Source organism: Trichophyton rubrum, assembly GCF_000151425.1.
Source record: "Trichophyton rubrum CBS 118892 genomic scaffold supercont2.3, whole genome shotgun sequence".
In the NCBI taxonomy this organism is placed as follows: domain Eukaryota; kingdom Fungi; phylum Ascomycota; class Eurotiomycetes; order Onygenales; family Arthrodermataceae; genus Trichophyton; species Trichophyton rubrum.
Window position 1 is genome coordinate 418,809 of NW_003456426.1, and position 26,242 is coordinate 445,050.

General features: G+C 50.6%; 12 protein-coding genes across 22 annotated transcripts; 6 read left to right on the plus strand and 6 right to left on the minus strand.

Annotated features, from left to right (window-relative positions):
- Positions 1–47: 47 nt before the first annotated feature.
- Positions 48–3,380, minus strand: TERG_02880 (uncharacterized protein; the record flags this gene model as incomplete). Its single annotated transcript, XM_003235780.2, has 1 exon — positions 48–3,380. One exon carries the CDS (start codon positions 3,378–3,380, stop codon positions 975–977), a length of 2,406 nt encoding a protein of 801 aa, XP_003235828.1. The 3' UTR covers positions 48–974.
- A 179-nt stretch (positions 3,381–3,559) lies between these two features.
- Positions 3,560–4,357, plus strand: TERG_02881 (uncharacterized protein; the record flags this gene model as incomplete). Its single annotated transcript, XM_003235781.2, has 1 exon — positions 3,560–4,357. The coding sequence occupies one exon, from the start codon at positions 3,560–3,562 to the stop codon at positions 4,355–4,357; it is 798 nt and encodes a 265-aa protein (XP_003235829.2).
- Positions 4,358–4,491: 134 nt separating this feature from the next.
- Positions 4,492–5,593, minus strand: TERG_02882 (uncharacterized protein; the record flags this gene model as incomplete). Its single annotated transcript, XM_003235782.1, has 3 exons — positions 4,492–5,131; positions 5,200–5,325; positions 5,397–5,593. 3 exons carry the CDS (start codon positions 5,591–5,593, stop codon positions 4,492–4,494), a joined length of 963 nt encoding a protein of 320 aa, XP_003235830.1.
- Positions 5,594–7,219: 1,626 nt separating this feature from the next.
- On the plus strand, positions 7,220–8,788 carry TERG_02883 (uncharacterized protein; the record flags this gene model as incomplete). The annotated part of the gene is made up of 1 exon (XM_003235783.2): positions 7,220–8,788. One exon carries the CDS (start codon positions 7,220–7,222, stop codon positions 8,786–8,788), a length of 1,569 nt encoding a protein of 522 aa, XP_003235831.2.
- Positions 8,789–9,316: 528 nt separating this feature from the next.
- TERG_02884 (uncharacterized protein) lies at positions 9,317–10,096 on the plus strand (the record flags this gene model as incomplete). The annotated part of the gene is made up of 4 exons (XM_003235784.1): positions 9,317–9,385; positions 9,450–9,706; positions 9,808–9,895; positions 9,950–10,096. The coding sequence occupies 4 exons, from the start codon at positions 9,317–9,319 to the stop codon at positions 10,094–10,096; spliced, it is 561 nt and encodes a 186-aa protein (XP_003235832.1).
- A 990-nt stretch (positions 10,097–11,086) lies between these two features.
- Positions 11,087–14,184, plus strand: TERG_02885 (uncharacterized protein; the record flags this gene model as incomplete). Of its 4 annotated transcripts, XM_003235785.1 has the most annotated exons (10): positions 11,087–11,106; positions 11,208–11,230; positions 11,296–11,334; positions 11,393–11,498; positions 11,572–11,705; positions 11,805–13,005; positions 13,074–13,367; positions 13,435–13,572; positions 13,632–14,027; positions 14,085–14,184. In XM_003235785.1, 10 exons carry the CDS (start codon positions 11,087–11,089, stop codon positions 14,182–14,184), a joined length of 2,451 nt encoding a protein of 816 aa, XP_003235833.1. The 4 variants fall into 4 exon arrangements, with proteins under 4 accessions (XP_003235833.1, XP_047603951.1, XP_047605761.1 ...); XM_047747979.1 differs by having other exon boundaries at positions 13,632–14,184; XM_047749464.1 differs by lacking the exon at positions 14,085–14,184 and having other exon boundaries at positions 13,435–13,636.
- Positions 14,185–14,530: 346 nt separating this feature from the next.
- On the minus strand, positions 14,531–15,524 carry TERG_02886 (uncharacterized protein; the record flags this gene model as incomplete). Its single annotated transcript, XM_003235786.1, has 2 exons — positions 14,531–15,125; positions 15,181–15,524. The coding sequence occupies 2 exons, from the start codon at positions 15,522–15,524 to the stop codon at positions 14,531–14,533; spliced, it is 939 nt and encodes a 312-aa protein (XP_003235834.1).
- A 517-nt stretch (positions 15,525–16,041) lies between these two features.
- On the plus strand, positions 16,042–17,283 carry TERG_02887 (uncharacterized protein; the record flags this gene model as incomplete). The annotated part of the gene is made up of 2 exons (XM_003235787.2): positions 16,042–16,130; positions 16,224–17,283. The coding sequence occupies 2 exons, from the start codon at positions 16,042–16,044 to the stop codon at positions 17,281–17,283; spliced, it is 1,149 nt and encodes a 382-aa protein (XP_003235835.1).
- Positions 17,284–17,735: 452 nt separating this feature from the next.
- TERG_02888 (uncharacterized protein) lies at positions 17,736–19,373 on the minus strand (the record flags this gene model as incomplete). The annotated part of the gene is made up of 2 exons (XM_003235788.1): positions 17,736–17,878; positions 17,933–19,373. 2 exons carry the CDS (start codon positions 19,371–19,373, stop codon positions 17,736–17,738), a joined length of 1,584 nt encoding a protein of 527 aa, XP_003235836.1.
- Positions 19,374–19,990: 617 nt separating this feature from the next.
- On the minus strand, positions 19,991–20,709 carry TERG_02889 (uncharacterized protein). The gene has a single exon (XM_003235789.2). The coding sequence runs from the start codon at positions 20,645–20,647 to the stop codon at positions 20,192–20,194; it is 456 nt and encodes a 151-aa protein (XP_003235837.1). The 5' UTR covers positions 20,648–20,709; the 3' UTR covers positions 19,991–20,191.
- A 23-nt stretch (positions 20,710–20,732) lies between these two features.
- Positions 20,733–23,211, plus strand: TERG_02890. 8 transcript variants are annotated; one of them, XM_003235790.2, is made up of 6 exons: positions 20,733–20,936; positions 20,993–21,779; positions 21,834–21,934; positions 21,984–22,314; positions 22,368–22,542; positions 22,605–23,189. In XM_003235790.2, exons 2-6 carry the CDS (start codon positions 21,020–21,022, stop codon positions 22,858–22,860), a joined length of 1,623 nt encoding a protein of 540 aa, XP_003235838.1. In that variant the 5' UTR covers positions 20,733–20,936; positions 20,993–21,019; the 3' UTR covers positions 22,861–23,189. The 8 variants fall into 8 exon arrangements, with proteins under 8 accessions (XP_003235838.1, XP_047605764.1, XP_047603952.1 ...); XM_047749467.1 differs by having other exon boundaries at positions 22,368–23,211; XM_047747980.1 differs by having other exon boundaries at positions 20,993–21,934.
- TERG_02891 (uncharacterized protein) lies at positions 23,190–25,452 on the minus strand (the record flags this gene model as incomplete). Its single annotated transcript, XM_003235791.1, has 3 exons — positions 23,190–23,224; positions 23,300–25,303; positions 25,386–25,452. The coding sequence occupies 3 exons, from the start codon at positions 25,450–25,452 to the stop codon at positions 23,190–23,192; spliced, it is 2,106 nt and encodes a 701-aa protein (XP_003235839.1).
- Positions 25,453–26,242: the final 790 nt, after the last annotated feature.

The following is a 26,242-nucleotide window of genomic DNA, read 5'->3' on the forward strand; positions in this document are numbered from 1 at the left end:
TAGTACACCGTTTTTGAAGCAGGAAGTAAATACAATATTCCCTTCGCCCGAAGTCTTCCGAGCAAAGCTGCTCTCTGTGTTGTTGATGTTGCCGATGGTGAGTGATCAAGACGAAGTCGAGAAGCGACAAAGCGCTTGCTCGACAAGCGCGCGTCTAATGTTTGCCACGTGACCACCACTTCAGCCACTGTCGACTTTCTTGTTGAGCGCAGCAGGCGCAGACAAGTAATGCATCGCCGGCACGCAGTTTAATTCTTAGAACATAGAGGCTCTACCGGACAGTCATGGTATGCTGGAACCTTCGGGATAATCTATACTAGTTTAAAAGGCGTTTTTATCTGACAATATCCCCCAGGCTGCCCTCTTCAATTTCCAATCACTTCTACTAGTGATTCTCCTGATTATCTGTACAAGTACTTATGCGCACAGCATAATGCCTGGAATCATGGACCGCCATCAGAATGGGTAATATGAATGCTTACTCCTAATAGTAATGATCTTGCTAACTTCCACAGGTTCTTTGGTATATTCTGGAAATGCGCCAGGGTGGGCGAGAGATTAAGTCCATATGTTAGCATTTGCTGCATCATCATGGCTGTAAGTGTTTCCTTGAATCGAGGTTACATGGTATTTCTGACCATTGTGGTTTAGATATCCCTCTTTTTCGGAAACTAGTCAACTTTTGCATCTTCTTATGGGGTTATGTTTTTATGTTCTCTTATTTTGTAATTGGCGCGTTCGAGGAAAAAGGAGTAACTGCAACTTTTAGACAAATCATGAAACCTGCTTAAATCTCTACGAAACTTTGACTCGCGCAAACGGTAAAGGAGAATACTACAAAGAACGCCCCGTTGTATATTGATCATCTATTCGTTTCAATTATTTATTGCGTCGTATAATGCAATATGTCTATAGTACAATATTGACTAGATCCGGGTACTATTCAAAAAGCGCTATCTATACATCAGCATCTCTCACTTCTTGGTGGCAAGCTTAGATTTCTCCAACTCAGACTCGTTGGCGTCTAAACGATCAAGGAGAGTCCGTAGCAACTCTTGGTTCTCAATGAAACCTAAAGCCTTAACGGTATGGCCATCGGGGCTCCAGGACTGCCTCTCCATCTCTTTGAGTGCTTTAGCCGCTGCTTCGACCATTTGGTTACAAGCATATCCTCGGATTAGTATGTTCCAGGCAACATCATTAATCTCCACCCCGCGCTCTTTCATCGTTTTGTAAAGACTCTCCGCAGCCTGCATTTGATTATGAGAAATTAACGTGTTCAGTAAGATTGTCCATGTTCGTTGCGATGGTTGAGCGGGCCGGACCGGAACTGGACCGCTGTGATGGGCTTTCATCGTTTGAACAGCTACTTCAGGTAGAGGCTGAAGCATGTAATTCAGAATCTTGAAACATTTATATATCATTTGAGGTTCAAAGCGAAGTGCCATGAGAAAGCTGTTAAAGACGTAATCTGTTGAAATTAGAGGCGTGATCATGGCGTGTCCGCTGGCCACCAATGCTTGGAATCGTGTAAAGTATCTCCAAATTTCGTCAGCGCGAGGCCGCGTCCTTAGGTGTGCGGTGATCATAATATTAAGAGCCTGACTCGAAGGTGGAGATTTGCTTGCTGAAAGCAGTTCATCATTCTGGCTGCGTGGTATAAGCCCTAGATCAACTAGTGGTTGTATTTGATGCGACTTCTTATAAACGTCAAGCATTTTATGAAATGATTCCATTGATCCTTTCCGGCCAGGGCTTGAATTATGGGGAAACAGAAGCATTGCGTGCAATGTTTTGCTGACAAGGTGTGGTTGTGTGGATAGAGAGTCGACTTTGGCAATTTTGCTGAGTACATGGTCCACCTTTTCGTGGTCCCTGAGGCGAACAGCATGGTGCAATATTGAAAGGTGAGTATACGAGTCGGGCGTTACCCCCTGGTTTTCCATCAATTGAACTATCTGCAGCGCAGTGTCCAGGTCATCCGCTCTCAAAGCATTAGACACCACGATATTGAAAATAGACAAATCAGGCTGCACTCCCATCCGTAGTATCCTTGGCAAGATATCAAAGGAAATGGTACCATCATCTTGACGAGTGTAGCGATCTAACTTTAGAAGGTTGCAGCAGCGATCCGAAATCTTCTGATACCTGACAGGCTTTTGGGATTCAAATCGCGTTATAAGAAGGCGTAGCGAAGTTAACGCTGCTGGAATGTCCCCATTCTTAGTAAAAAGGTCAGTGAAGTAAAACAAAGTCTCCAGGGAGAGAAACTTCTGGTTTCTGACAACATAGTTGAAGCACTTCACGAGGTTATGGTGTTCGCAGTATTTGAGGTAGAGCCGAAACCCGGTCTGTGAGTCTCTCGACAAGTAAGGGAAAACTTCAGGGCGGAGGCAGTGCTGTAGAGTACGAGTATATCTGCTTTTCAGTTTTGGGGAGTCCTGGAATTCCGCAACATGAAATCTTTCAAGAAAGATAAAACAGTCTGCAACCATGGGAAAGGAAGGAGAAAACCGGGTTGTCGTCGCCTCTAAAAAGCGCAAGGCTTGTGTCGGGGAATGTAGAAGAAGCCATAATATCATAATCGGCCATCGCCTTGCAGCTTCAGTTCGGCAAAGACGCCGCCATCGTGCAGAAGGAGGGGGGTCGGTGCGAGGAGAACTTAGTATACTCTTGATCCATCGACGCACGACTTCAGAGTCTTCTGTACTCAACAATCTCCAAGTTTCTGATACTGGTACATTTCGGCGCTTATGATCATATAGTGTTTTCAAGTTCTTCTTCCAACTTGGATGAATGTGTGTGAGCGGATAGAGAGACATTTCTCTAACCAAATATTCACTAGGATGAACGGCAAGGTCTCCATAGGATTGGATACTCGCACACTCACTTTCGATCTCCCCACGAAGCTGCCGTCGTTTTGGTTGTGACAGGTTATAGCCCTTTAAATACCTCAAAGGAGCACTTATGGGAGGAGCAACGCTATGGGCGGGTTTAGATTGTTCGTTCACACGGGACATAGGTGTTCGCTTGCTTTGGGGTATATCAATATGCCGGTGCTGTGGCTGCCCATTCTGTTCGTGATGACCAGTTTCCTCTGACTTTCGCCGTCTTGCTAAGCCTTTCCGCATGGAGGGTGATTCCGAGTCTCGATGGGTTCTATTAACGATCCGTTCCGGAGGCGGCAGCCCGGAGTCTGGCTCGTCGTAGGTGCTTCTGAGACTGGTAGCATATCTCGACGAGGGTGAAAGAGAAGTGAACTGTTTCCGCACAATTAATGCATTCGACAGTATCCAGGCAGAATCAGCATGGGCAACAGTCGACAGAATACCGAATAGCTGCAAGCGTAGGCCTGCTTTCCCGCCGCCCAGAGGGCTCATAACTCTGTCAGGCCTCTTATGGAGCTGCTGCCCATAACTTGAGAGATGGGATTTGTGGGCATATATAGGGTAGGAGTGTCCGGAGAGCTCTGGTAGTCAAGTCCGATCCAGAATATCGATGTATAAGTGTGTAGACAAGTTTGTATCGCAAGGACTCTCGTCCGTGAGTGAATCACTTCATGTCAAGATGTTTCTGCGATCTTCGGGACAAAAAAAGCTGCGATGTCAAAGATGCTAAAAGAGGAAAGTTTGCATCCGACGTCTCTTTAGCAGCGATGCAAACATCAAACAATCTCCAACCTTTCGCGAACTTTCAAGGAGAAACAAAAAATCCAACCAGCCATACCCAGGACGAATACTTTCTTCCAGGCACAAACAGACGTCTGGATATCATGTCATCCTCTCATACGACGCTAGACGCGGCTGCTGCGGACCGCAAAGCTCGTCTTGCGAAATTAGCATCTCTGAAGAGACAACGAAGTGAGACAGAAAGCGAGCCAACGGACCAGAAGGATTCGGCTGGCACCTCAACGTCCAAATACCTGTCTGGACGAAACTACGACTGGGAGACTAAGGGAGCGAAGCTTGGATTCGAAAATGACCCTTCTCAAGGTGCAACAACGTTGGAAGACAAGGCAGCTGAGATAGCAGCAGCAACAGCGCAGGCAGCTCAGGAGAACGAAGACGCAGAGAAACCCATTGACCTATTCAATCTACAACCAAAGAAACCTAACTGGGACCTTAAACGAGACCTTGAACAAAAGATGAAGATTCTGGATGTCAGGACGGATAATGCAATAGCTAAGCTTGTGAGACAACGGATACAGAATTCCCAGGCCGCAGCTACGGCGGCGGGTACGCGTGGGGGTGACGTAGACGGAGAGTCCGCTGGAATCGACGGTGAAATGCTTGTGCAGAGAATACATACCCGCGAACGGGAGGAGGCAGAGCAAGATAAGGGGGAAGACTGGAGTTAATAGTTAACTCGCGCTGAATGGATTACCTCTGGACAAGATTTCATTGTGATACCACAAACATTGGGGGATTTGGTAGTGATTACGAAGAATACTTGACCGGAGGCCTTTGATCATTGAAATGAAATATTTGAGGACTATCTACCCTGCGCATTCATGGCCTGTGTGAGAGCAAGGCGTTTGCTATATGGGCTTAGGCTTCTCTGCCTGGGGGGAGAATTATTCCGCACAGGCGGCCTTGGGACATGGGGACGACTTTGTGCCCTATCACGCGAACCTGGCGTACCATGCCTGCTATCATCGTCAATAGATCTTTCTCGTCCCCGGTATGCGCGCCTGCTACTGCGTGATACGTCGTCTCTGGATCTAGACCTGTCGTGGCGTCTGTATGGCTCAGGAGAATGTGAATAACGAGAGCGTCGATGCCGACGAGCGTTGTGATCATCATGTTGATGTCTACTACCTCTTGATCGCCTATTAGAAGTATCGGACTCTTCACCTAGTCCATCCGTCCCTGACCTCTGTCTTCTGGAAAGGGAACGAACGCTGGGCCGTGAAGGCTGTGGATCCTGTCTTGCACGTCTGGGAGGCGGGGGCGAAGGCGAACGGTTGGTTGATATCGTTGATACTGACGAGTACGAGGATACCGACCTAGCTCTCTTCCGTGAGCTTCGGAGAGCATCTTCGTAGTCACTCTCTCTATGTGGGCTCCGACTGGAGCTCAGCCTTGCCCGTTCCTCCTTTGCTCGACGCAGCTGCTCATCAGCAACCCCTTTACTATGTAATATCAGTTAGCTGAAGCACCCAATAGAAACAGATTCTAGCTGTCGTGTGCTGTGACATACGTCCTTAGTAAATCATTTGGCACCTCCGTCGACAACTGTGGCCGCAGCCGTGGGTTCGAAAGCTGCTGCGTCCTCGACGGACGAGCACCGTACGGCCTCTCCTGCAGTTGTGTAGTGCATTCGTAGCTGTAATGGCTTAAAAGACTGTCAGCTCAGGCTGCATATTCCAAAGCTCTCAGAGCTGGGCCGGGGGCAACCTATCTTTCTTCAGGCACTTCTGGCAGACGGTCGTCGGGGTCGCCTTTGACGGAGCAGCCCGCCCGGGTATATTCCTGTACCTGTTCATCTCCTCTCGCCCGCCGTGCTGCGCTGCTTCTTCGTCCTCTGGCGTTTGTTCGGTCTCCATCAATTCCGCCGTCGCCGTCTCTATTTTTTGATGTCGTGCAAAGGCCATGATGACTCAGCAGGAGCCCACAGCCAAAAAAGCCGCCTTTCGTTCTCTTCTTCTTCACTTGCGATTCTCCAAGTCGAAGAACTTCAGCGTCGCCGTCGCCCATCGTCTTCCCTGCGCTGCCTCAGCCTGTACACGGAACTACTCGCTCAGCCGACCCTCTGCGTACGCCTGGCGTGGTGTTTGTCGGACTTGGGCCACTTTTGCTGCACTCTACGTCCGCGACTCTACATCCACGCCCACTCAGCCCCCCCGGTTCCCCATAACTAGGACGGAAGCCTCTGCGCGAAGGACCCCAGTCGAGACCCGTTGGATGGTTGGAATAACGGCTGTGGATTATCTATGAACTCATTATTCATGCAGGGTCTTGAAGCTCAGAGATATGTCGTCACCGTATCTGGGCTTGTGCATCCTAGCTTTTCTTAGAGATATTGTTTCTATCCCCTGATTCTCTATCAGTTGATATCCATCTACGTCGGTGATACGATTGCTCGGCCTTCTATCAATATCTGCCTTTCACATGGCCGCCGGCCTTTTTTTATTGCAATGACAACAAGGCCAGGTGAACCCTGTAGTCGACCATCGTTTGCAAAGGTAGGTTTTTTAGTACTAGGGGAGGTTGATTGCAGCTGTTTCTGTTAATGCTAACGTCATTCCTTTGCTCGTTAGATTGCTGCCATGCATTCTTGTACTGAATCAGAGCCCCCCAAGACGCAAGGCCGTGATGAAAATTCTGATAACTGCTCGTTGGCCCAGTTGAACGCGAACTCCAATACCCTTCCGGCTCAAGATGACCAGAGTACAGCTACGCACGAAATTAAACCAGACAAAGATGGTGATGGCCTGATTGGATCATTGGATAATCTCCATTTGTCCAAGGACGAAGAAGGGAGGCCTATACCGGAGACTGCCGGTGGTGCCCAAGAGGATGGGCAGCCACGAACGGACAGTTTGTTTGACGATGATCAAACCCATCTCTCTAATTCATCCACAAAACCCACCAGCTTCGATTCTAAAAGCATGGCTTCTGTCACTACCTTTGCCATGGATGAGAAAGAGTCTTTACGACCGGATGACAGTGCCAGTGTTCAGGCCGTAGAAGAAGATGAATTTCTCGCTCCTACCACGGATGTGATGAACTCCCAGGCTAATTCGGATCCATCTACATCAAACCGTGGTGACTCACAGCAGCACAAGAATGCATTACTACGTGAATCAGAGCTGTTGAAGAAAAGCACATTACCATTCAACGAAGATGCTTTACGTAGAAATGGAGTACTCCCAGCACCGGAGGGTGAGCAAGTCCTGCATGGTTTTCCAAGTGAGCCGGATGAGAAGCTCGTAGAGGCCATGGGATCTCCAAAGGACCGTCTGCTACTCCTTCAGCTAGAGGAGAAGATTATTTCTTTCATCAAGAACTCAAGGTAAGTAGCCTTATTCTACCCTAGCTGTTTACCGATCAAGCTAACTGATTGCTACAGTGAAGCTTCACTGGAATTGCCACCGTGCAACTCGTTTGGACGATTACTTGCACACAAACTGGGTGACTATTATCATCTCACACATTTTGTCGACAATAATGTTACTTCCGTTCGCCTTCATCGGACTCCATGGAGCAGACTGTGAGTAATGCTAAACATCACTCATGGCGTATCTTCAAAACTAACCGAGGACAGGCCAACTCCATTAACGATGTTACATCCTGGTAATTCAAACAACCCGTCTGCAAACGCGCCTACTATGAAGATTATGCGCCGTATGGGCCAGCCAGGGGAGAGGGGCTCAGCCGCAGGGAGCACTGCAACGAGTTCGGCTGTTCCTTCAAAAACCGCTTCCGAATCAGGAGGAGATGGAACCAATGATGAAGACCGAAATGGTGGCACATCATCGACTGGAGCTACGCCATCCAGAGATCGTGCCAGTTTAACGAGAGAAGAGCGTGAAGCTAAGTATCAGGAAGCACGAGAGCGGATATTCAGGGACTTCCCTGAATCCAAGTCCACTGATACTGGCAGCGGGGAACAAAGTGCCGATGTGTCGAGATCAAGCTCTAGGACAGGACGCAAGAAGGTACCCAAGCCCAGGTCCCCCAAGGACGATGGCTTTGAGGCTAGATCACAGTTCAATGCGTACTATACATCGCCTCAGCTTCCGGGCGGACCGGCGGTATACCATAACAGTGCTCACCACGGCGCAATACCGCCTCAAAACTATTATGTCATGGCTCAGAATCCTCCTGGTGGTGGGATGCATCATTACCCCCAGCAGATGAGCCCTTCTGGTCATGGACCCATGTATGCTTCATCCGGTGGTATGAATGGGTTCCCTCCTTATTCTGGACCGCAAACGCACTCAGGACAGAACAATTGGCAGCAAAGCGGCGGCCACCAAGGGTACAATCAATATCCACACCACCAAGCTCAGGTATCACCCATGATGGCCCAGCGTTCAGCCACTGTCCCATCACCAAGGGCACCCGCGTATTCCGCCCCTAACCACTCACAGTACTCACAACCGACTCCAGGCTGGACACCCACCCCTTTCCAGCCCGGATACCCTCCTCAGATTATGGCGCGTTCCCCTCCAGTCCACTGGCCAAACATGCCTCCCAATGCAATGGCAGCCGGTCAGGCTCCATACAACCAGGGTATGGGCTCCCCACAGCCCTTCATTCCTAGCAAACCTGCCCATCCGGCTCCAGGCAGCTTTTCTCGTTCGCGGTTCAGTCCTCAAAGTAGATCGCTTGCTCCAACAAGTAATTCACAAGCTGGTTATTTCGGTGGTGATTCCCCATCTTCTCAATACGCCAGTCCGCATTTCAATAACCATCCGCGCTCAAATTCCAGGGATTCAAAACCGGGGATGAACCCTTCTCCTCCATCACACTACTTTAAATCCAAAGGAACTCCACCCAACATGGTGGGCCAGCCTCAGCAGCAGCCAACTTACGGAAGACAGACTGACACCCAGACTCATGACTCGATCGCCAAATGGGGCACTCCATCCCATCTACCACCCAAGCCACCGCCTCCTGAAACTCCCTATCCTTCTGACGCTACCAATTCCAATCGCCCTGTTGGCGTCACCTCTCCTCCACTAGCGTCTAAACTACCGCCGTCCGAGACGAAAACCGCCCCGTTCGTGGTGTCTGGCGCTTCCAGCAGTGAGAAACAGCCCCATGGCAACGCTTCTTCATGAGACTACTCAAGGGAGGTATAATAGTATTCTGTTCTAAAAGGGGCTACCGCTCTTGTTTCTAGTATTTCAAGACCGTTTGGCCATCCGTTGTACCTTGATATCTCTTGCATTTTCTTCCCTGCTCCCTATGTGGACTTAGCTAACTAGTCTCCCTGGCATGGAATTAATATAGTCAGTAGAACAAAAGCACTTTTGAATATAACTATACTTCTACTATCTGTCTAAACCATCATCTTAGTATATTGACTATCACTGTTGCCTGTCTGCCGTTGTCATGTCACTTACCCAGCTTTGTTGCTTGGAGGTAACGTGATCTGCCACTAAAAGTCATTATTATAGCATCACCTTTTTTTTCCCTTTTATGTGAAGATCTCAAACTTGACTTTCTTGACTGACAGCTCTGTCGCTACCTACCAGCTACCTCTGTGCCCCGTTTGTTCAATCAACTTGCTTCCAGAGACATTGTTTTATATAGCGTAGCCTATCCTATAGCTTTTGGCCACGTGAATCAAGCGTATCCTCCTCGCCATGGCTAGCACTGCAGAAGATGTTCCCGCGGAGCCTATAGACAACCAGGAGAAAGCTGGAGATGATGAAGTACGCCTTTCGCTATCCATGCCTATCAAGACTAGGAAAGCTAGAGCTAACCATGTTCCTGTAGGAAGAAATTGCAGCGATGCGAGAGAGACTGACAAAGATGGAGTCAGAAGCAGCCAAGCTGCATGAGATGCAAGCTTCCCTGGACCAGCAGACGGAGAACCTACGAGAAGACAAGGAGGACATCGACGCGAGGAGTATCTTCGTCGGCAACGTCGACTACGCGGCCTCGCCAGAGGAGATACAGGCACACTTCCAGAGCTGCGGGTCGATAAACAGAGTCACCATCTTATTGGATAAATTCACTGGCCATCCAAAGGGGTTTGTCTCCCCCCCTAGATATTTTGACCTTTCTTGTCTTTTGAGATATACCTGAGCGGTCTGCTGCCTGGCAAGAGAAGGAGACTAATGGAGCGCTGCAGGTATGCGTATGTCGAGTTCAGCGAACCCAGCCTTGTGGCGCAAGCTCTAGTGCTGAACGAGAGTCTGTTCCGTGGGAGGAATATAAAGGTGTGTTATTCCACATGAAGACGAAAGAGTGCAGATGCTAATAAACCGAGCCAGGTTGTCCCGAAACGCACGAATCTGCCGGGCATGACTCGTGGACGGGGCCGTGGACGAGGCCGCGGAGGGTTCGGCCGTGGCATGCCCCGGGGAGGATACCGAGGAGGCGGCTACCGTGGCCGTGGGAGAGGTTATGCTCCGTACTAAAATCCTCTTATCCCTCCGCGCTGACCTCGACCTTGACCTCCAATCCTTACCTTGACTTTGACTGGATGACAATAAAAAACTGGGACTAAACAGGCCATCTCTGGTTTGAATGTGACCTATCTGGAGTTGGGAAATGCTTGTATGATACGGCGATAAAACGGGTAACAGCCTTATTTTTGCACTCTTCTTCTTCCGCGTTCTCTTCTCCTTTGCTCCTTTTCTCCTTTTCTCCCTCTCGTTCTTCCCCTGACCTTATGCATTGCCATCCTCTCTGTCCTGACTATAGGCCTTCCATCACAGTCAAGCTGTCCACCACCACCACCACCTCCTCCTCCTCCTCCTCCTCCTCTCTCTTCTCCTCCCGCTCTGCCTCCTCCGCTTCTACTACTTCATCACCGCTTCTATCCTCCCCTTTGATGCTCTTTTTCCATCTGCTTTCCCACCATCTTTTCATCGAGTCTTTTCCTTTTTTTTATATCAGAAAGAAAAACAAGCTACGTCACATGTTCACGCTAGTCCTGATCGGGAAATCTTTCTTGTTCTTTAAATCTAAAAATAAAATGCCATAAAATACAAAGTAAGAAGAAAAAGACATCTTGCAGCCTCCCAGCGCGGTAGAAATAGAAGACGACGAAGAGCAGAAGAAGCGCGCGTCCTGCTTGTCTAGCTGTCCGAGTATTGACCTGCTGGCCGGGTGTGGGGGATTGCCACCAAAAAAGAAACCAAGCGCCCTTGTCCTGCTCAGCCTCCGGCGGCTGCGCCTCATCTCCATCGCTCACGACCCGACCAGACGAGACAGCAGCGAAGCAGCGAGACAGCAAGACACCAGCTGCAACTCTGGCCTGTTCTCTACAGTTGTGACAACCCCGGCGAGCTCCCGATAGTCCTCTCGTCCGTTCCTGTTGCTCTGCGGGCAGCTGGTTGATGCTACCCCCGAGGTGAAGCCGGCAGTCACCAAACCGCGGGTCTGTCCTGTGTGTGTGAGCAAAGATGGGCTCCAACTTGCCAGCGTAAGTGATGGGCAGCCGGCCCTGCCGCCCTCTCCCGGGAGCTTCTACCTGTTGCTGTTTCGATTCCGAGTGAACAAAGGACTGATTGTTGTTTCTTGCAGGCAACCGAACTTGAGAGTCACCAGTAAGAGAGATGTCTGCCCCGCGATACGTTAGCTGCTGCTAATACATACCCTCCGCCCCCTGCAGTTATCGCCGCTGATGGACTATACAAACGAGATGTCTTTCGTGAGTTGGGACCCTGCTTCTACTGTCTCGGTACAGACCTAACAGGCTGCATGTGTAGGCTTCCCCGATCCGTTCGCGGTTGCTACCGTTGGTGGTGAACAGACTCATACCACCTCCGTCATCAAGAAGACCCTGAACCCATACTGGAATGAGATGTTTGACTTGTAAGGGGGAACCTGTTTTTCATACTTCTGGTACCCTTCACTCGGCTGGATTGGATGCTGACGCAATGCGCAGGAGAGTCACCGAGGACAGCATACTCGCCATACAAATATTTGACCAGAAAAAGTTCAAGAAGAAGGACCAGGGGTTTCTGGGAGTGATAAATATCCGTATCGGTGATGTTATCGATCTTGCTATCGGTGATGATGGTACTTCTACTCTTTCATTTTCCTATTTCACCTTTACCCTGTCTTTTGGTACCGTTTGATAGTGAAGAGAGCTTAACCCAGCTGACATCTTTACCCTAGAAATGCTTACCAGAGATCTCAAAAAGTCAAACGATAATCTTGTTGTTCATGGCAAACTCATTCTCAACCTCTCTACAAATCTATCTACGCCGGTTCCCACATCGCAAACCGGAGCTTCACGCCCTATCAACAACAATCGCACCTCAACATCACCTATTCCCGCCTCTCAGACGACTACCACCTCCTCAGTTTCAACACCTTTGACTGGACCGCGCCCAACTTCAACAGCTCAGGAGCCGGTAGTCAATAACTCCAGCTCTCATTTGGTCCCTACACACCCCTCCTCTTCCTCAACCACAGCCGTGGCGCCGCTTACTACCTCACCTCAACAACCCACTGTTCCAGTCCGAGCAAATGTAGGCAGTACCTTTGAAGACAGCCAGGGCAGGCTGCCCACCGGCTGGGAGCGGCGAGAGGATAACCTGGGGCGAACTTATTACGTAGACCACAATACCCGTACCACCACTTGGAACCGGCCGGCGCAAAACTACAATGAGCAGACGCAGCGGACTCAAATGGAGGCCAATATGCAGATGGAGCGCCGAGCCCATCGGAGCCGAATGTTGCCAGAGGATCGAACAGGTGCAAACTCGCCTGATTCCCAGCAGCAGGCCCGGACGCCACCAACAGCTCCAACAGCGAACGCAGTAGCAATGATGGCTAGCAATACCACTACCCCTGGTACAGGAGAGCTTCCTTCAGGCTGGGAACAGCGGTATACCCCTGAAGGCCGTCCGTATTATGTTGACCATAATACTCGAACCACAACCTGGGTGGATCCCCGCCAGCAGCAGTTGGTCCAGATGTATGGTCCTGATAACGGGAACCATCTTGCATCCCAAACAGTAAACCATCTGGGTGCACTGCCGAGTGGCTGGGAGATGCGGTTAACAAACACTGCCCGTGTGTACTTTGTGGACCACAACACTAAGACAACTACCTGGGATGATCCCCGGCTACCGTCTTCCCTCGACCAGGGTGTGCCACAGTATAAGCGTGATTTCCGGCGCAAATTGATATATTTCAGATCCCAACCTGGTCTAAGAATAATGTCTGGCCAATGCCACGTCAAAGTTCGACGTGGTGCCATTTTCGAGGATTCTTTTGCAGAAATAATGAGACAAAGTCCGGCAGACCTAAAGAAGCGTTTAATGATCAAATTTGACGGAGAAGATGGATTAGATTACGGTGGTCTTTCAAGGTATGCACTATCTTATCCCTTTACCCCCTTTTTACTTGAATACATTGCGACCTGCTAACACCGTGTAGAGAATTTTTCTTCCTCCTTTCTCACGAAATGTTCAATCCGTTCTATTGCTTATTTGAATACTCCGCTCATGATAATTATACGCTCCAGATAAACCCGCACTCAGGTATCAATCCCGAGCATTTGAACTATTTCAAGTTCATCGGCCGCGTGGTTGGTCTGGCCATCTTCCACCGCCGGTTCCTTGACTCTTTCTTCATCGGTGCTTTTTACAAGATGATGCTACGAAAGAAAGTTACCCTTCAGGATATGGAGGGTGTTGATGAAGATTTCCATCGCAATTTGACGTGGACGCTGTAAGGATGCACACACACTCTACTCTCTTTTGTCCTGTGGCAATGCTGACTGACTCTTACTTGCTAGTAATAACGATATCGATGGTATAATTGAACTTACTTTTTCGATTGATGATGAGCAATTTGGCGAGCGCAGGACAATAGATTTAATCCCAGATGGAAGAAATATCCCCGTTACAAATGAGAATAAGAAACAATACGTGGAGTATGTTCCGTGTCATTCTTCGTTGAATAGTAATTGTCAGATGCTAATAGTCTCCTCAGGCTAGTGACAGAGTGGAAGATTCAAAAGCGAGTAGAAGAGCAGTTTAACGCATTCATCACCGGATTCAACGAACTTATACCCGCCGAACTCGTCAACGTCTTTGACGAGCGAGAACTTGAGCTTCTTATCGGCGGTATTGCTGACATCCATATCGATGATTGGAAGAAACACACCGACTACCGTGGCTACCAGGAGGACGATGAGGTAATCCAGAACTTCTGGAAGGTAATAAGAAGTTGGGATGCCGAGCAGAAGTCTCGATTACTCCAGTTCGCCACCGGTACATCACGTATCCCCGTCAATGGATTTAAGGATCTTCAGGGCAGTGACGGGCCTAGGAGATTTACGATCGAGAAGTCAGGAGATATCAATGCCCTGCCCAAATCACATACCTGGTACGTCTGTTTCTTGTGCCCATACACCAGCTCCAAGTTCTTCACTAACAGAAGTAGCTTCAACCGACTCGATCTACCCCCTTATAAGACATATGAAGCTTTACAGAACAAACTTACCATTGCCGTTGAAGAGACACTCGGCTTCGGCCAGGAGTAAATCTGTTTTTCTTTCTACTCTTATAATAGCGCTCAAATCCCCTTCAGATGTGGTCGGTGTTAAAGCTCAGGGGCCGAGGAGACCCCTAACCCCGTTAACCCTTAACTCCCCCGGTGTACTATTAGTATATAGGAAAGCCAATAATTCCACCTTAGACCACGCCCTTTCTCGCCTTTTATTTTATCTTCTTGGTGTTTACTATCTTTACGTTATTGAAGGTTTTCTATTTAGCAGTATTTAAGCAAGTCGTTGGTTGATACGTGCTCTAAGAATTACAACAAGAGCATTTCCAATTTCAGATATCTCCGGTAAAGAAAAACTAACTCCTCTAGCCAAAGCTATTAGATTAGGCTTCCTTTCTCTTTCGTTTCCGAGCCTTCCTGCCTTGTTCTTTTTCAGGTTCACTGTTAACATCTTCGGATAACGACTTTGAATCTGACGTTGGCTTCGATGTTTCCTTTAAGCTATCTCCAACCGTAGGCTCTAGATGCCCTATCACAAACGCAATCTTCTCTATATCCTGCACGGAAAATGTCTGCTTTGTCTCACTTTTCTCCGAGAGTTGCTGGATCCGTCGTCTTAGCTCAGTGAAAGCATCCCATAAATCCTGGTATTCTTTGACATTGTACTTCAGCTTTGGTAGTTTGTGCCTGGGAACTTGTTTATCCCGTGAATACAAATCCATGCAAAGCCAGCAGTACAGCTCGTCACTAAAAAATGGAGTTGACGTCTCCGGGGCAAGGGATAGAATCAAGGATGCAGTGGCTGGTCCAACTCCACGGAAGCTTTTGCACAGTAATTGTACGGCCGCTTCAGGGAAGACACCTGCCTGGGAAGCTTCTGCTAGACTTGAGAACGCCATCTTGCTAACTATCTCTACCTGTGACTCTGCATTTGAGCGTATCAAGCCCATGAGAGCAGGTCGAAAGGAGCCATGTTTTCTACACAACATATTAGAATATGATTACTAGCCAACGTTGAGATACGCCAACGTACAGCTTCCAGTCCATCAACTGGACCATCTCGTCCTTGTTGATGAAGCCATGAGCAGGCTTCTCTTTTCCCTTCTTCTTCTGGTCCCCGTTGCCCCCCGCTCGTTCGCGCAGAGTGGCTGGCAGAGTCGTATACCGCCAGGTGTCTAGCTCGACAAACTGCTTCACCCGGTCCTCAATCTCTTCTTCCTTTTCCCTGGATATCAAGGCCTTGCTGGCCGGCTTCGCTGCCTTTCCTGCCTTTATAGCCAGCTTATCACGGTATACACGGGCGAGTGTGCCGTCGTAGCCGGACAGCAACTCGGACAGCGCCGAGAGCGATATCTCCCCGGCGGACAGCGACGTCATTGTTCGTTCTTCGCTGTCATCTCATATCTGCTGTTGTGTGACGGAGTACTGTTGTGTTAGTTGCACATCGCAGATTAGATAGTCGAGGGTCTACGGCGATAGATTGATAAGGACCGCGTCCGAAAAGGGGAACCTCAACGTCCGGCATCGAAACTGCTAACCACCGCCGCGAAACGGGCGTCTTTAGCATCTATATCACTGCGCAGCCACATATACCTCTACGGAACCCAGCTATAACCTAACTGCAGCCACCGGCCGGTCCACGCTGGCAGCTCTTCTTCGCGCCACTCGGCTGTTCCCCGCGGCGGGCGGAGTCAGCGTCCTGGCGCCCTCACGGGCAAAGCCGCGGTTGAGCCTGATCTCCAGGCACATCGACCAGAGGCTTCCCTTGCCAGCGCTCAACACACCATTCTCGAGCGAGAGGAACGTCTCTGTCGAGCCTGACGAGGTTGAATATAAACCGATCCTGCGCACGCTGCCTGATCTGTCTGCAAGCAAAACCAGAGAAGCCGCCGCCATGTCTACTCAAGCACACCATCCCACAGTCCTCATCCCAGGGCCGATTGAATTCGACGATGCCGTCCTCCAGTCCATGTCGACCTACGGGTGTGTATTCTTGTCTCTATTCTGTGTTTATGAGGATGAATATGGTGCTGTTTGATGGTATTTGAGTACTCTTGCTAATACATCTTACTACAGGGAGAGCCATGTTGGACCGGCATTCGTAAAGATATTCGGCGAGACGCTGACGATGTTGAGGCAGCTGTTCCAGACAAAGGCTGCTGCATCACAGCCGTTCGTGCTTGCTGGCTCAGGAACACTAGGTTGGGACTTCGTTGCGTCCAACTTGATCGAGCGTGGTGAAAACGCCCTAGTGCTGCATACCGGCTACTTCGGTGACTCACTCTCGGAATGCCTGCAGACGTACGGCGCAAACGCAACACAGATTAAGGCACCAATTGGGGACCGACCGTCTTTGGATGAGATTTCCAAGGCTCTTCAGGAGAAGGAATACAAGATCCTGACTGTCACACACGTCGATACCTCTACGGGTGTGTTGAGTGATATCAAGGCCATCACGGAAGTTGTCCGAAAAGTCAGCCCCAACACGCTTGTTGTTGTCGATGGTGTGTGTTCGGTGGGGTGCGAGGAGATTGCCTTTGACGAGTGGGATTTGGACGTAGTGCTCACAGCCGGTCAGAAGGCTATTGGGTGCCCCCCAGGCCTGAGCATCTTGATGCTCTCTGGCCGTGCTATGGACCGAGCACAGAACAGAACCTCCCCTCCAGCAAGCTACTATGCTTCGATCAAGAACTGGCTGCCCATAATGCAGAACTACGAGGCCGGCAAGCCATCTTACTTCGCTACTCCTGCTACTCAGCTGGTTCGTGCGCTGCATACGGCTCTTACGCAAATCACTTCCAAGCCTCTTGCAGAACGATTTGCTGTTCACAAGGAAGCTTCTCAGCGAGTAAAGAAGGCTGTTTCTGACATGGGGCTGCAGCAGCTGGCTACCAAGGAGGAGAACCAGGCCAATGCTATGACAGCCATTCGTCTTCCCGAGGGCCTGTCTCCACCTGACGTCCTTCCGAAGCTTTTCCAGAAGGGTCTCGTGTTTGCCGGTGGTCTACACAAGGAGATTGCCTCCAAGTACATTCGATTCGGCCACATGGGAGTCAGCGTCACTGATCCTAAGCGGGACGATATTGACAGGGCCATTGCTGCTCTCAAGGAGGTCTTTGCCGAAGTCAAGAAGTGATCAACTACTTGTATGCTAAAAACTAAAATGTAAATTGATTGATTGCTTGCTTGGTGATCATTTGGATATCTATTGGCTCCATATTTATCTATTGCGATGTAAGGACGAGTAATGATATTAGTAGAATCTAGTGATATTACAACTGTACAGATCCCATCTGGCCTGGCAGGTAAGTATAGACTTCAGAATTAAAACGGCTCGGAACATGGAGTAACAAGTAAGATAGGATACAGATGGAGAAGCAGAAGAAGGCGGAGGAGACGAAGAACCAATTAAGAAGAAAAGCGCCGTGCCCAATGCCACTCACTAGAGGAGTCGTTCTATCAGGAAACGAGATGAGGCAAGGAGAAAATAGGAAACATATCAATACTCAAGCATTACCCGGACAACTTACACGCCATATATCGGGGATTGGGGGGGAAGTGGTACGTTACAGTGGAAGCAGGATTGATCTAGCTTCCGACCTCACCTCGTCGAAGGGCCAGAAGGGCCCGGACATCAGTTACATGCTGCATTGCCTCTAGAATGGGTATGAGGTGAAGGAGATCGTTGTCTGTAGGATCGTTGATCCAGCCTTCGATAGGAATTGCATTATCTATCCGAAATTAGCATTGAATCAAGATATCATGTACGAGGCTTGTAGAGGTACCTTCGTGAAATATATAACTCATTGGACTGTTATCCAAGATCATAACTTTACTTAGATCTGGCTCAACGGAGCTGAGATCCTTGATATAAGCGCCGTTGCGTATCGTGCAGTGTTGCCGGTAGTATCTGCTATGGAAGTACTTGCGTTCTTGTTCCAGCCAGTCGATGACCGGGTCTGCGTATTCCTGCACGCTGGCCGTAAATATAACTAGCTTATACCACTGGCAGACCTTACGTAGGAAAGCGTCGCAATGAGGACGCTTGTGGACGTAGTAGAGGATAGGATGCTGGGGGCCGAGGATGGTAGGTGCTGCTCCCGGAGCGGCCGCAGAGGCCATGGGCATGGAGAGCTTGACTTCAACCATGTGTCCGCTTGACATGCGGCCGCCCTTGGAGAGGGAGTGTATGAGGGTTTCGTCGAGATCGAGGATGAGTGTCTTCTGGGGCGTACGAGGAGGGGGTGCCCCAAATATATAGGAAGGTTGCCGACGGGGGACCAACGGTCTGGGAGGCGTAGGCGCATGAGGGTATCTTGTCAGCTTGCGGGCTGCCTGGGAGACGGGTGACTTCAAACTGTCTGCTACCGGGTCCATATTGCCGTTGCCAGTCGCACTGCTGGTGTTGCTGCTGCCGTCGCTACGACGGGAAGCCCTAACCTTGGAGCGTCTCTGTTCATGATTCTGCTTGCTCTCGTTCTGTATCTTTATTCTGATTGAGCGCCGAGGAGTGGCTTCATCATTGTCTGTCGTGGCCAGGCTGGATTTCCGCCGTGAATGCCGGCTGCGCATGCCAGGCTCGCCCAGGGCCCGGTCAGTCTCTGATTCTGAGGTATTGGAGTACAACGACTCGGAAGATAGAGAGTCCCGCAGCCTTGGAGAGCCTCTGGATGGTCTCTTCGGGCCCCTGTCCGGTCTGCTGCCAGAGTCTGCGCCGTCTCTTCTACTTCGGCGGGTGTTGCCGGTGGTGCTATTGTCCTGCCGTAGAGACCGTAACGGCTCCACGAGCGAAAACTGGCCGTCCCTAGAGTAGAACCGGCGCCCCAGGAAGACGGCGGGCGAGGCAAATATCGAGAGGATCGTCTTGAGCGTCTCGAGCAGGGCGCCGAAGAACCGTTGCGTTATAGGCAGGATCACCGTGCCGGCCGTTGTAGGTGCTGCTGAGTCCTGCGCCAGAGCTTGCTTCTGGTCGGCGTCTTCGACCGTCAGCAGCGACAGCACCTCACCGCGAGCCTCAAGCTCGTCCTCGTCGTCTCCAGGGATGCCATCGGCCTGCATCGAGTGCTGGTGTATGTTGATGTTGCCGTCGCTGTAGGATCTGCTGCTGGCGGCCAGGCCTCCTCGCGGGTTGAGGACATGGCCCTGCGAGTGGGATCGGGCCCGCGACGAATTGCTCGCAGTAGCCTGGCCGATGACTCGCGACGAGAGGATGTTCAGGGAGTTCATCTTCCGCCCTGAGCCATGCGGTGGGCTGGTGGGCGCTGGTGGACTGACTTTGGGGAAGTGGTTGAGTGAGGTTTGCGCAGAGACGAGGCGCAAAAGACAAGCAAATCGGCGGACCAGATAGAGAACTGCCTTTAACTATACGGAGCTGCTGCGCCAGTGAATGGAGAGCGCCAGCGCAGGTCGGCTAGAGATGGACAGAGGTGAAGCTGAAGCTGCAGAAGACGTAGGCGCAGATGCAGACGTGAAAGAGAGGGGCTTGCATGGCTCTAGTTAGCTGGTGGTTTGGCAGTTGGCTGTCTGGCTGCGCTCAACGGGCTGGCTGGCGTGATGGTGGGATTTTGATATCCCGCTGGCGCAGGCAGATACAGGCTTCTACGCGGGTGCAGCGGATGGCTGGACTTCTACACTAGTTACGGCGTCTGTCTGTCTACATACTGGTTCGATGCTGGCGAGGCTGGTGGTGGACTGATGGTCATTCGGACCGTCTGGCTGCTGCTTCTGCTGGATATACCTGCACTATTATTGGCTGGCATTCGAGTGCAGGGCGTTGTCCCTTGTAAAAAAAAAAAAAAAAAACCGGACGAGGGGCATCTCAGGCCGAGTACCGGGTGCTGGAGACCCTGTGTAGCTGGCTGTTGGCGTGCTGGCTGGTCATATCCCCTGTGGCTGGCGGTTTGGTAGAGCTTCGATATAGGTTCAATTGAATATCATCATCATCACCACAACTATTCATGCCATTGAATTCGTAACGTCGTAACACGCCTAGAGCATTCTAAGGGGCCATTCCATCAAATAGTAGGATAGTTACAGCTCCCGGCTTAGATATGGACGCCCTCAGATGTGTCGTCCACGCCGTTCAGGTCCGGCTCCATGCCAGGCTGAGAGCTTGCTGACGGGTCATCATTCTGCTGACTATTGCTAGACGGCTGGCTCGTAGTTCCATTCGCCCCTTGTCCGTCTTCAGGCCCATCAGCTTCATGTTCAGCCTGTTTCTCCGGCCACTGCTCGCCGCGTCTCTCCAGCTCAAGCTTGACGAGACCAATTCGCTCGCGCATCCGTCGGATCACCTCCTCGTTTTCTGTGATGGCATCCTCGCACTCCTTGTCTCCGCCGTCTGACTGCTCTATGAATGTCCTCAGCTCGCTGTTGGAGCGTTCAAGATGCGCTGTCGAGTTCTCGAGCTCCACGACCTTCGCATAGACAGACGATAGCGGCAGGTCTTTGAGCGCTGCTGCAAACGCGCCAGGATCAATCGGCCGTGACTCCGCAGACATCTTTTCGTCTTTCGATCACTTATTCGCCGTGTTATTCGCTTCTCTTCTTCTTCTTCTTCTTCTTCTTCTTCTTTGTATTCTGTCTTGTTGTTTTTAGACGGATTTAATAAAGTCGAAGATCTTATCTCTCACGTGACTTGATCTGATAAGACGCCCTTGTCTTCCTATCAAAAAGACGAAAAGACGAAAAGAAGCAAAAAGGACGAAGAAAAGATTAAAGACCCGGGATCCAGCAGTTCAGACAAAAGATTAACTCACCTATAGCGCGATTGAAGAGATAGTCAGGGAGGTATGCTGCTCCCCTAACCTGCAATTGACATGGAAACCTGGTTAACTCGACCAAAGACGCCTGCCGTCAAAACCGACAGAGAGATGAACAATGCCGCCACGATAGCATGGCGGACTCCATGCCGATGGATTCATGCTTATTCTCGAACTTCCTCGGCCAGATCCTCCCTTCTAGACCAGCTACACCTCATATACCCCTCGTCAATAAGACCGCGAAGCGCATTACGATGTTTATCCAGCAAAACGCCAACCTCACGCAAAGCCAGCCAGAGGGCTCCCGGCTCTCAAACTCGTGAAATCACAGCTGCTTTCCCTGAGCGAGACCTGCCAGCACCGCAGATTGCCCAGATATTTGGCACTGCCACCCTACCTGCGAAACTGGGCAACCAGATCCTCCGAGCGTTACAGGACCAGCGAGTATCAGGCACACTTGATCTACCCCTACCAGACGAGATCACCCGTGTTGTACCTCCGCACATCATCGATGCCGGTCTAGCGTGGCTGCGAAGCAAGCATCCCATGGACGAAGACGCCGCTATCTTGGCGAGAATCGAACGAGAAGAGCAGGAGGAGGAAGAGCAGCTGATACGCCGGGCAGAGGAACTGGGCCTGTACAAGCCACAGAGCGGGAAGTTTGGATCTAGCACCACCAAGGAAGGAGATGTGTATGGGAGCAGTGTCCTCGATGAAGTCCGGAAGAAGAATATAAAAGAGAGCAAGCAGATGGAAGAAAAACAAAGACAAGACTGGCTCGACGGTGAAGCGAAGCGGATTGAACAGCTTCAGGCTCGGGCAGAGAAACTCAAGGGCATACAAAAGTATGAGTCGCAGGAGCTTACAGAGGGTGAGTATAATACATCCTTTTTGAAGCTATATAGCCCTGTTAACATCCATCCAGCACGCCCACGAGCTGATCCCGAACAACGGCCTGCACTAGCCTGGATTCAACAGCAGCATGTCAAAGCAACTTCAACAACCGATGCCTCGAAACTTACAACTGTTAGTATCTAGTATAATTTCATACAAGAGTCGAGCTAACTTCATCTAGGCTGGCCGTCTCTTACCATCCCTTGCAGTCGTTGCTCTAACCCTTGGGCTCTGCTACGTCTTCTCTGAATCCTACGAAGCTCCGCTCCATAACCAGCGAATGTGGCCTGATATCCAGCCTGCAGCAGCCACGTTGACAGCCATAGTAGGCCTAAATGCAGGCGTATTCCTGCTCTGGAAGTTCCCACCAGCCTGGAGATTGCTGAACAAATATTTTATCAATGTTCCCTACTACCCATACGCTGCCAGTGTGGTTGGAAGCGTCTTCAGCCATCAGCAGCTTCGTCATCTTGGGTCAAATATGTTTATTCTATGGTTCGTCGGGAAGAAACGTAAGTACGCCTAGTATTGTTCCGGATTATATCCAATCCACTAACTTGGATAGTACACGATGACATTGGCCGAGGAGATTTTGTAGCCGTGTATTTATCCGCCGGTGCCTTTGCGACGTTCTCTTCATTTGCCATCCGAGTTTTGTCAAATACGCTGACTGTCTCGTCATTGGGAGCAAGTGGCGCCATATCCGGCGTCGTTGCAATGTGGTGTATTCTTCACTCCAAGTAAGTCAATAGGCTCAAACGCATCAGTGAAATAGCATCATTCCAATCTAACATTGGCGTAGTGAGAGACTCACGATTGCATTCCTTCCGCGTGAATGGCAGGAGAAGATATCTGCTTCAGGATCGACATTCCTGTGTGCTATCATACTTGGAGAGCTACTGAATTTCATACCGGCCTTCCGCTTTTTTGCAGTGGATTTGTGGTCTCATCTAGCAGGATATGGTGCTGGCATAGTTCTTGGGTTACTGTGGAAGGAGAAGAAAGAACGTGAGCGGAGGAGAAATCCTCCGAGTTGGCTGAAGTCATTTGGACTCTGATGAACATGTACATAAGTGTAATATACCTCATTCAATGAAGCTGTTGTATTCTCTGCCGATAAGTAGGGTGGAAAATAGTATCACTGCTAGTACATACAAAAACAAGGTAAACATAACATAATAACAGCATGGACAGGGACTGATGATTAGTCCAGCTGGTACCCGAAGGAGAAGCTGGATCGCTGCGTATGTGCAGGTCAATAGGGGAAATAAAACATAACACGTTACAGATAGGAATGGAAATTATGATAACACGGGGGTATTTCTCTTCTACCCGGAAAGCCGAACGTTAGTTAACGAGTCGTATCGCTATCGTTCATGTCAAGGTTTTACGCCGAAGGAGCAGCCTGCACCAGGGGCGGCACTATAATCCAGTTAGCTGGTGGAAAAAAAAAAAAAAAAAAAAAAAAAAAATACAAAATAAGATGGAATGACATACCACTAAAGCCGTATCCCTCAGTCTTACCCTCGATATCAGCAGGGTCAATTTCAACACGGATTGCAATGTCCAAGCCACCCAGTTTGCCTGTGACGTTGCTCACTCCATCTGCAGAGCGGTATTTTGTGCCAGCATCTTGCTCTCCCGGGTGGAGAGCATCATGTCCATCCCTGGGAGCCTTTGAGAGCCCAGGTTGCTCATTAGACGTGGTGATTTCGGTGATACAAGCGTAGTTACGGGAAGGCATGGTCACTTTGTTGGAGCTAGAAGACTTTTCTTTGCCTCCGGGCTGATCGTTGAAGATCTTCATCAGGGTTTCGTCTGTCTGGCTATCGAGATGGTGGATCTTGTTCCTGCTGGCGAGTAGGTTGGCCACGGCCTTGGGAGGAGGCTTATTAGTGATGGCACTGCTGATGACATTGATCATGTAGTTGGGGTCGCTGTCGATGGGAACATGGTCCTTGACTCGGGAGTAGAAGCGGCCCACGGCTGCCAGGTGGACGTCGCCGCCGAGGATGGTGACTCGGACTGAATAACGAGCAGCAAGTTGCTGGAGACGTTGAATCAACTGTCTTCTCTCTGCCTTGTGCTGCCGAGCAGTGTAGTGGTCGTCAAGGTCGTCGAGTAGATCAACCTGGCCGTCAAACTTGTTGAAGAAGCTTCCTCCAATGCCAAACCGCTTGTTCAGAAGGCGGATGGGGGATATCAGGGGAGAAGAGAGGATGTTTTCAAGCCAAGCAAGGCGAGGATACGCAATGGGGACACCAAGCAGGAGGATCAAATGCTTGATTTCTCCATTAGCGGCAGTAAACTCCTTTTCTAGACGGGCGAAGATGGCATCGTAAGTCTCTGGGTAATTGACCTGATGTCTGGTACGCTCAGTGCGAGCATCGATTCCGGCAAAGGCAATACGCTTTCCAAGACGCATGTAGAGGTTTCTGCTGATCTCCTCGACGTAGGGACCTGGTTTAGTTCCTACTATCCAGCTGGGCTCATCCTCGGGCTCCTTATAGACATAGCAGCCTTCCAGCTGGCGCTGGTCAATGCCCGAAGTCCCGTCTTCACTGGCATGCATGGTTTGGGGTGCATCAGTCGTGAAAGTCGACATGGGAGGAGCATTGTGGTGCTGGAACAGACAGTAGTACTTGAAGGCAACGCCTCCAAGGCCACGGAAGACAGCACATCTCATGAAATGGTCGGTATACGACCCAAAGCCATCAATGATATCATGGTCGTCCCAGATGTTGATCTGGGGGATCTGCGCATTGGCGGTAGCAAACGGTTCAGTCCCGTACCAACGTACGTAGTTGTTAAAGTAGAAGACATCACACTCTGCTCTAAGGGTGTTAGGGAACGGGTGTGCCCGTCTGCGGTGTGGGTTGGTGATGTTGGTCCACTCCTTCAGAGGGCCCTCAGTCCGGACAGAATCATTGTATATCTGGTCACCGCCTCCGATCATGACGTGAAATGGCCGCTGAGCATGCAGCCTAAGGACGTCATGCCAGAGCAAGGGGCCCTGCCAGTGGCCCAGGTCAGTGCCCACGGAGAAGCCATTGCAGGAGTGGAACATGATGCGCATCGAGTCATTGACAGCGGGCACTACGAAGTTCCAGGAGGACATGGTATGCTCCCGGTCCACATGCCGGAAGCCCGGGATAGTGTACTGCCAGCGCGCCTCATAGTCCTCCATGGCGACGGCGATGCGGAAGCGCCAGAAGGCCGCGATAGGGCTGGAGAAGAGCTTGACGCCCTCGATGGTGGGTTCGACATTGCCGGCGCCGGCGGTAGGGCCGTTGACGTTCGATACAGCTCCCAGACACTGCAGCTGCAGCAACGGCGGCTGTTCACGCGGTCGAGTGACTATCAGGACGCTGCCATTCCATACCTGGCGCGAGCTGGCATCGGGTCCCATATGCTTGTAGTTGAGCAGCGGACCGCAGAGGACCTGCACCGCGTCCTCGGGCACAGCGAGCATCTCACGGGCACCGGCAACCTCAGTCTCAGCTATACTCCGTACAGGAGCCATCAGTTAGCTTTCGGACATTTATTTGCCTTTTGTTGATGTTGATATTCTGTGGTTGCGTACCTGGCTGGGTGTTTGTGGCTGGCGCTGGTTCCTGAGACGCGGCCACTCGAGGCGCTTCCATCTCCATGGCGGCGGCAGACGAAGCAGAAGCTGTCTATTCGGGTCGCAGGCAGTCTGTCGCCTAGGACGAGGTGCGATGAAGCTGTCTCAAAGCTGTGAGGAGCGCTGCGCTGGCTGTCGCTGTCGCTGTCGAGGCCGCAGAAGTGTCAACAAACAACGGCCGAAGTCACAAGCTTGGGCTGACCCGAGGTCAGCGGCGTCAATTCTGGCCTTTTTTGCTTCGTCTCTGCCTGGACTTCTCTGCTTGATGTCGATAGCTGACAAGAATGGCGTCTACTGTTGATTGTTGACTGTTGACTGTCGACTGTTGACCGGCGAGGTTGCGGGAAGGAGAAAAGACGGGACGTTGCAGAAGTTGCTGCTTGCTTTGCAGGTGGAACCGCCTATCAACTTTGCAATTTAACCGGGTTTCGCTCTCTACGACGTCGGATTACTGATGCCTTTTTGGCTAGCGGCCATGCAGAAGCCATGCATAAAAGAGAGGAGGAGAGGAGGAAGAACTCGTTTATACGGCTGGCAAGCTATTACTCTTCTGCCTCTGGGTGCGTGCTGGGGGAGGGGGCCAACCAAAGACAGCAAACCTGGAGATCAAGAACCGGCCGTGGCGCCTGCTGTGCAGCCACAGTGACGACAGGGATGAGGAAGAAATCGAAGGATGCGTCGTGGAGCTTGCTGGCTACTGGCTGCAGATCTGAGGTGATGACCTTTGCTGGCGATCCAACAGGCTTAAGGGGAGGAACCGACCCCTATCAAGCCACAGCTGGGGGATCCACACCTCGTATCTGCGAGCCGATGCT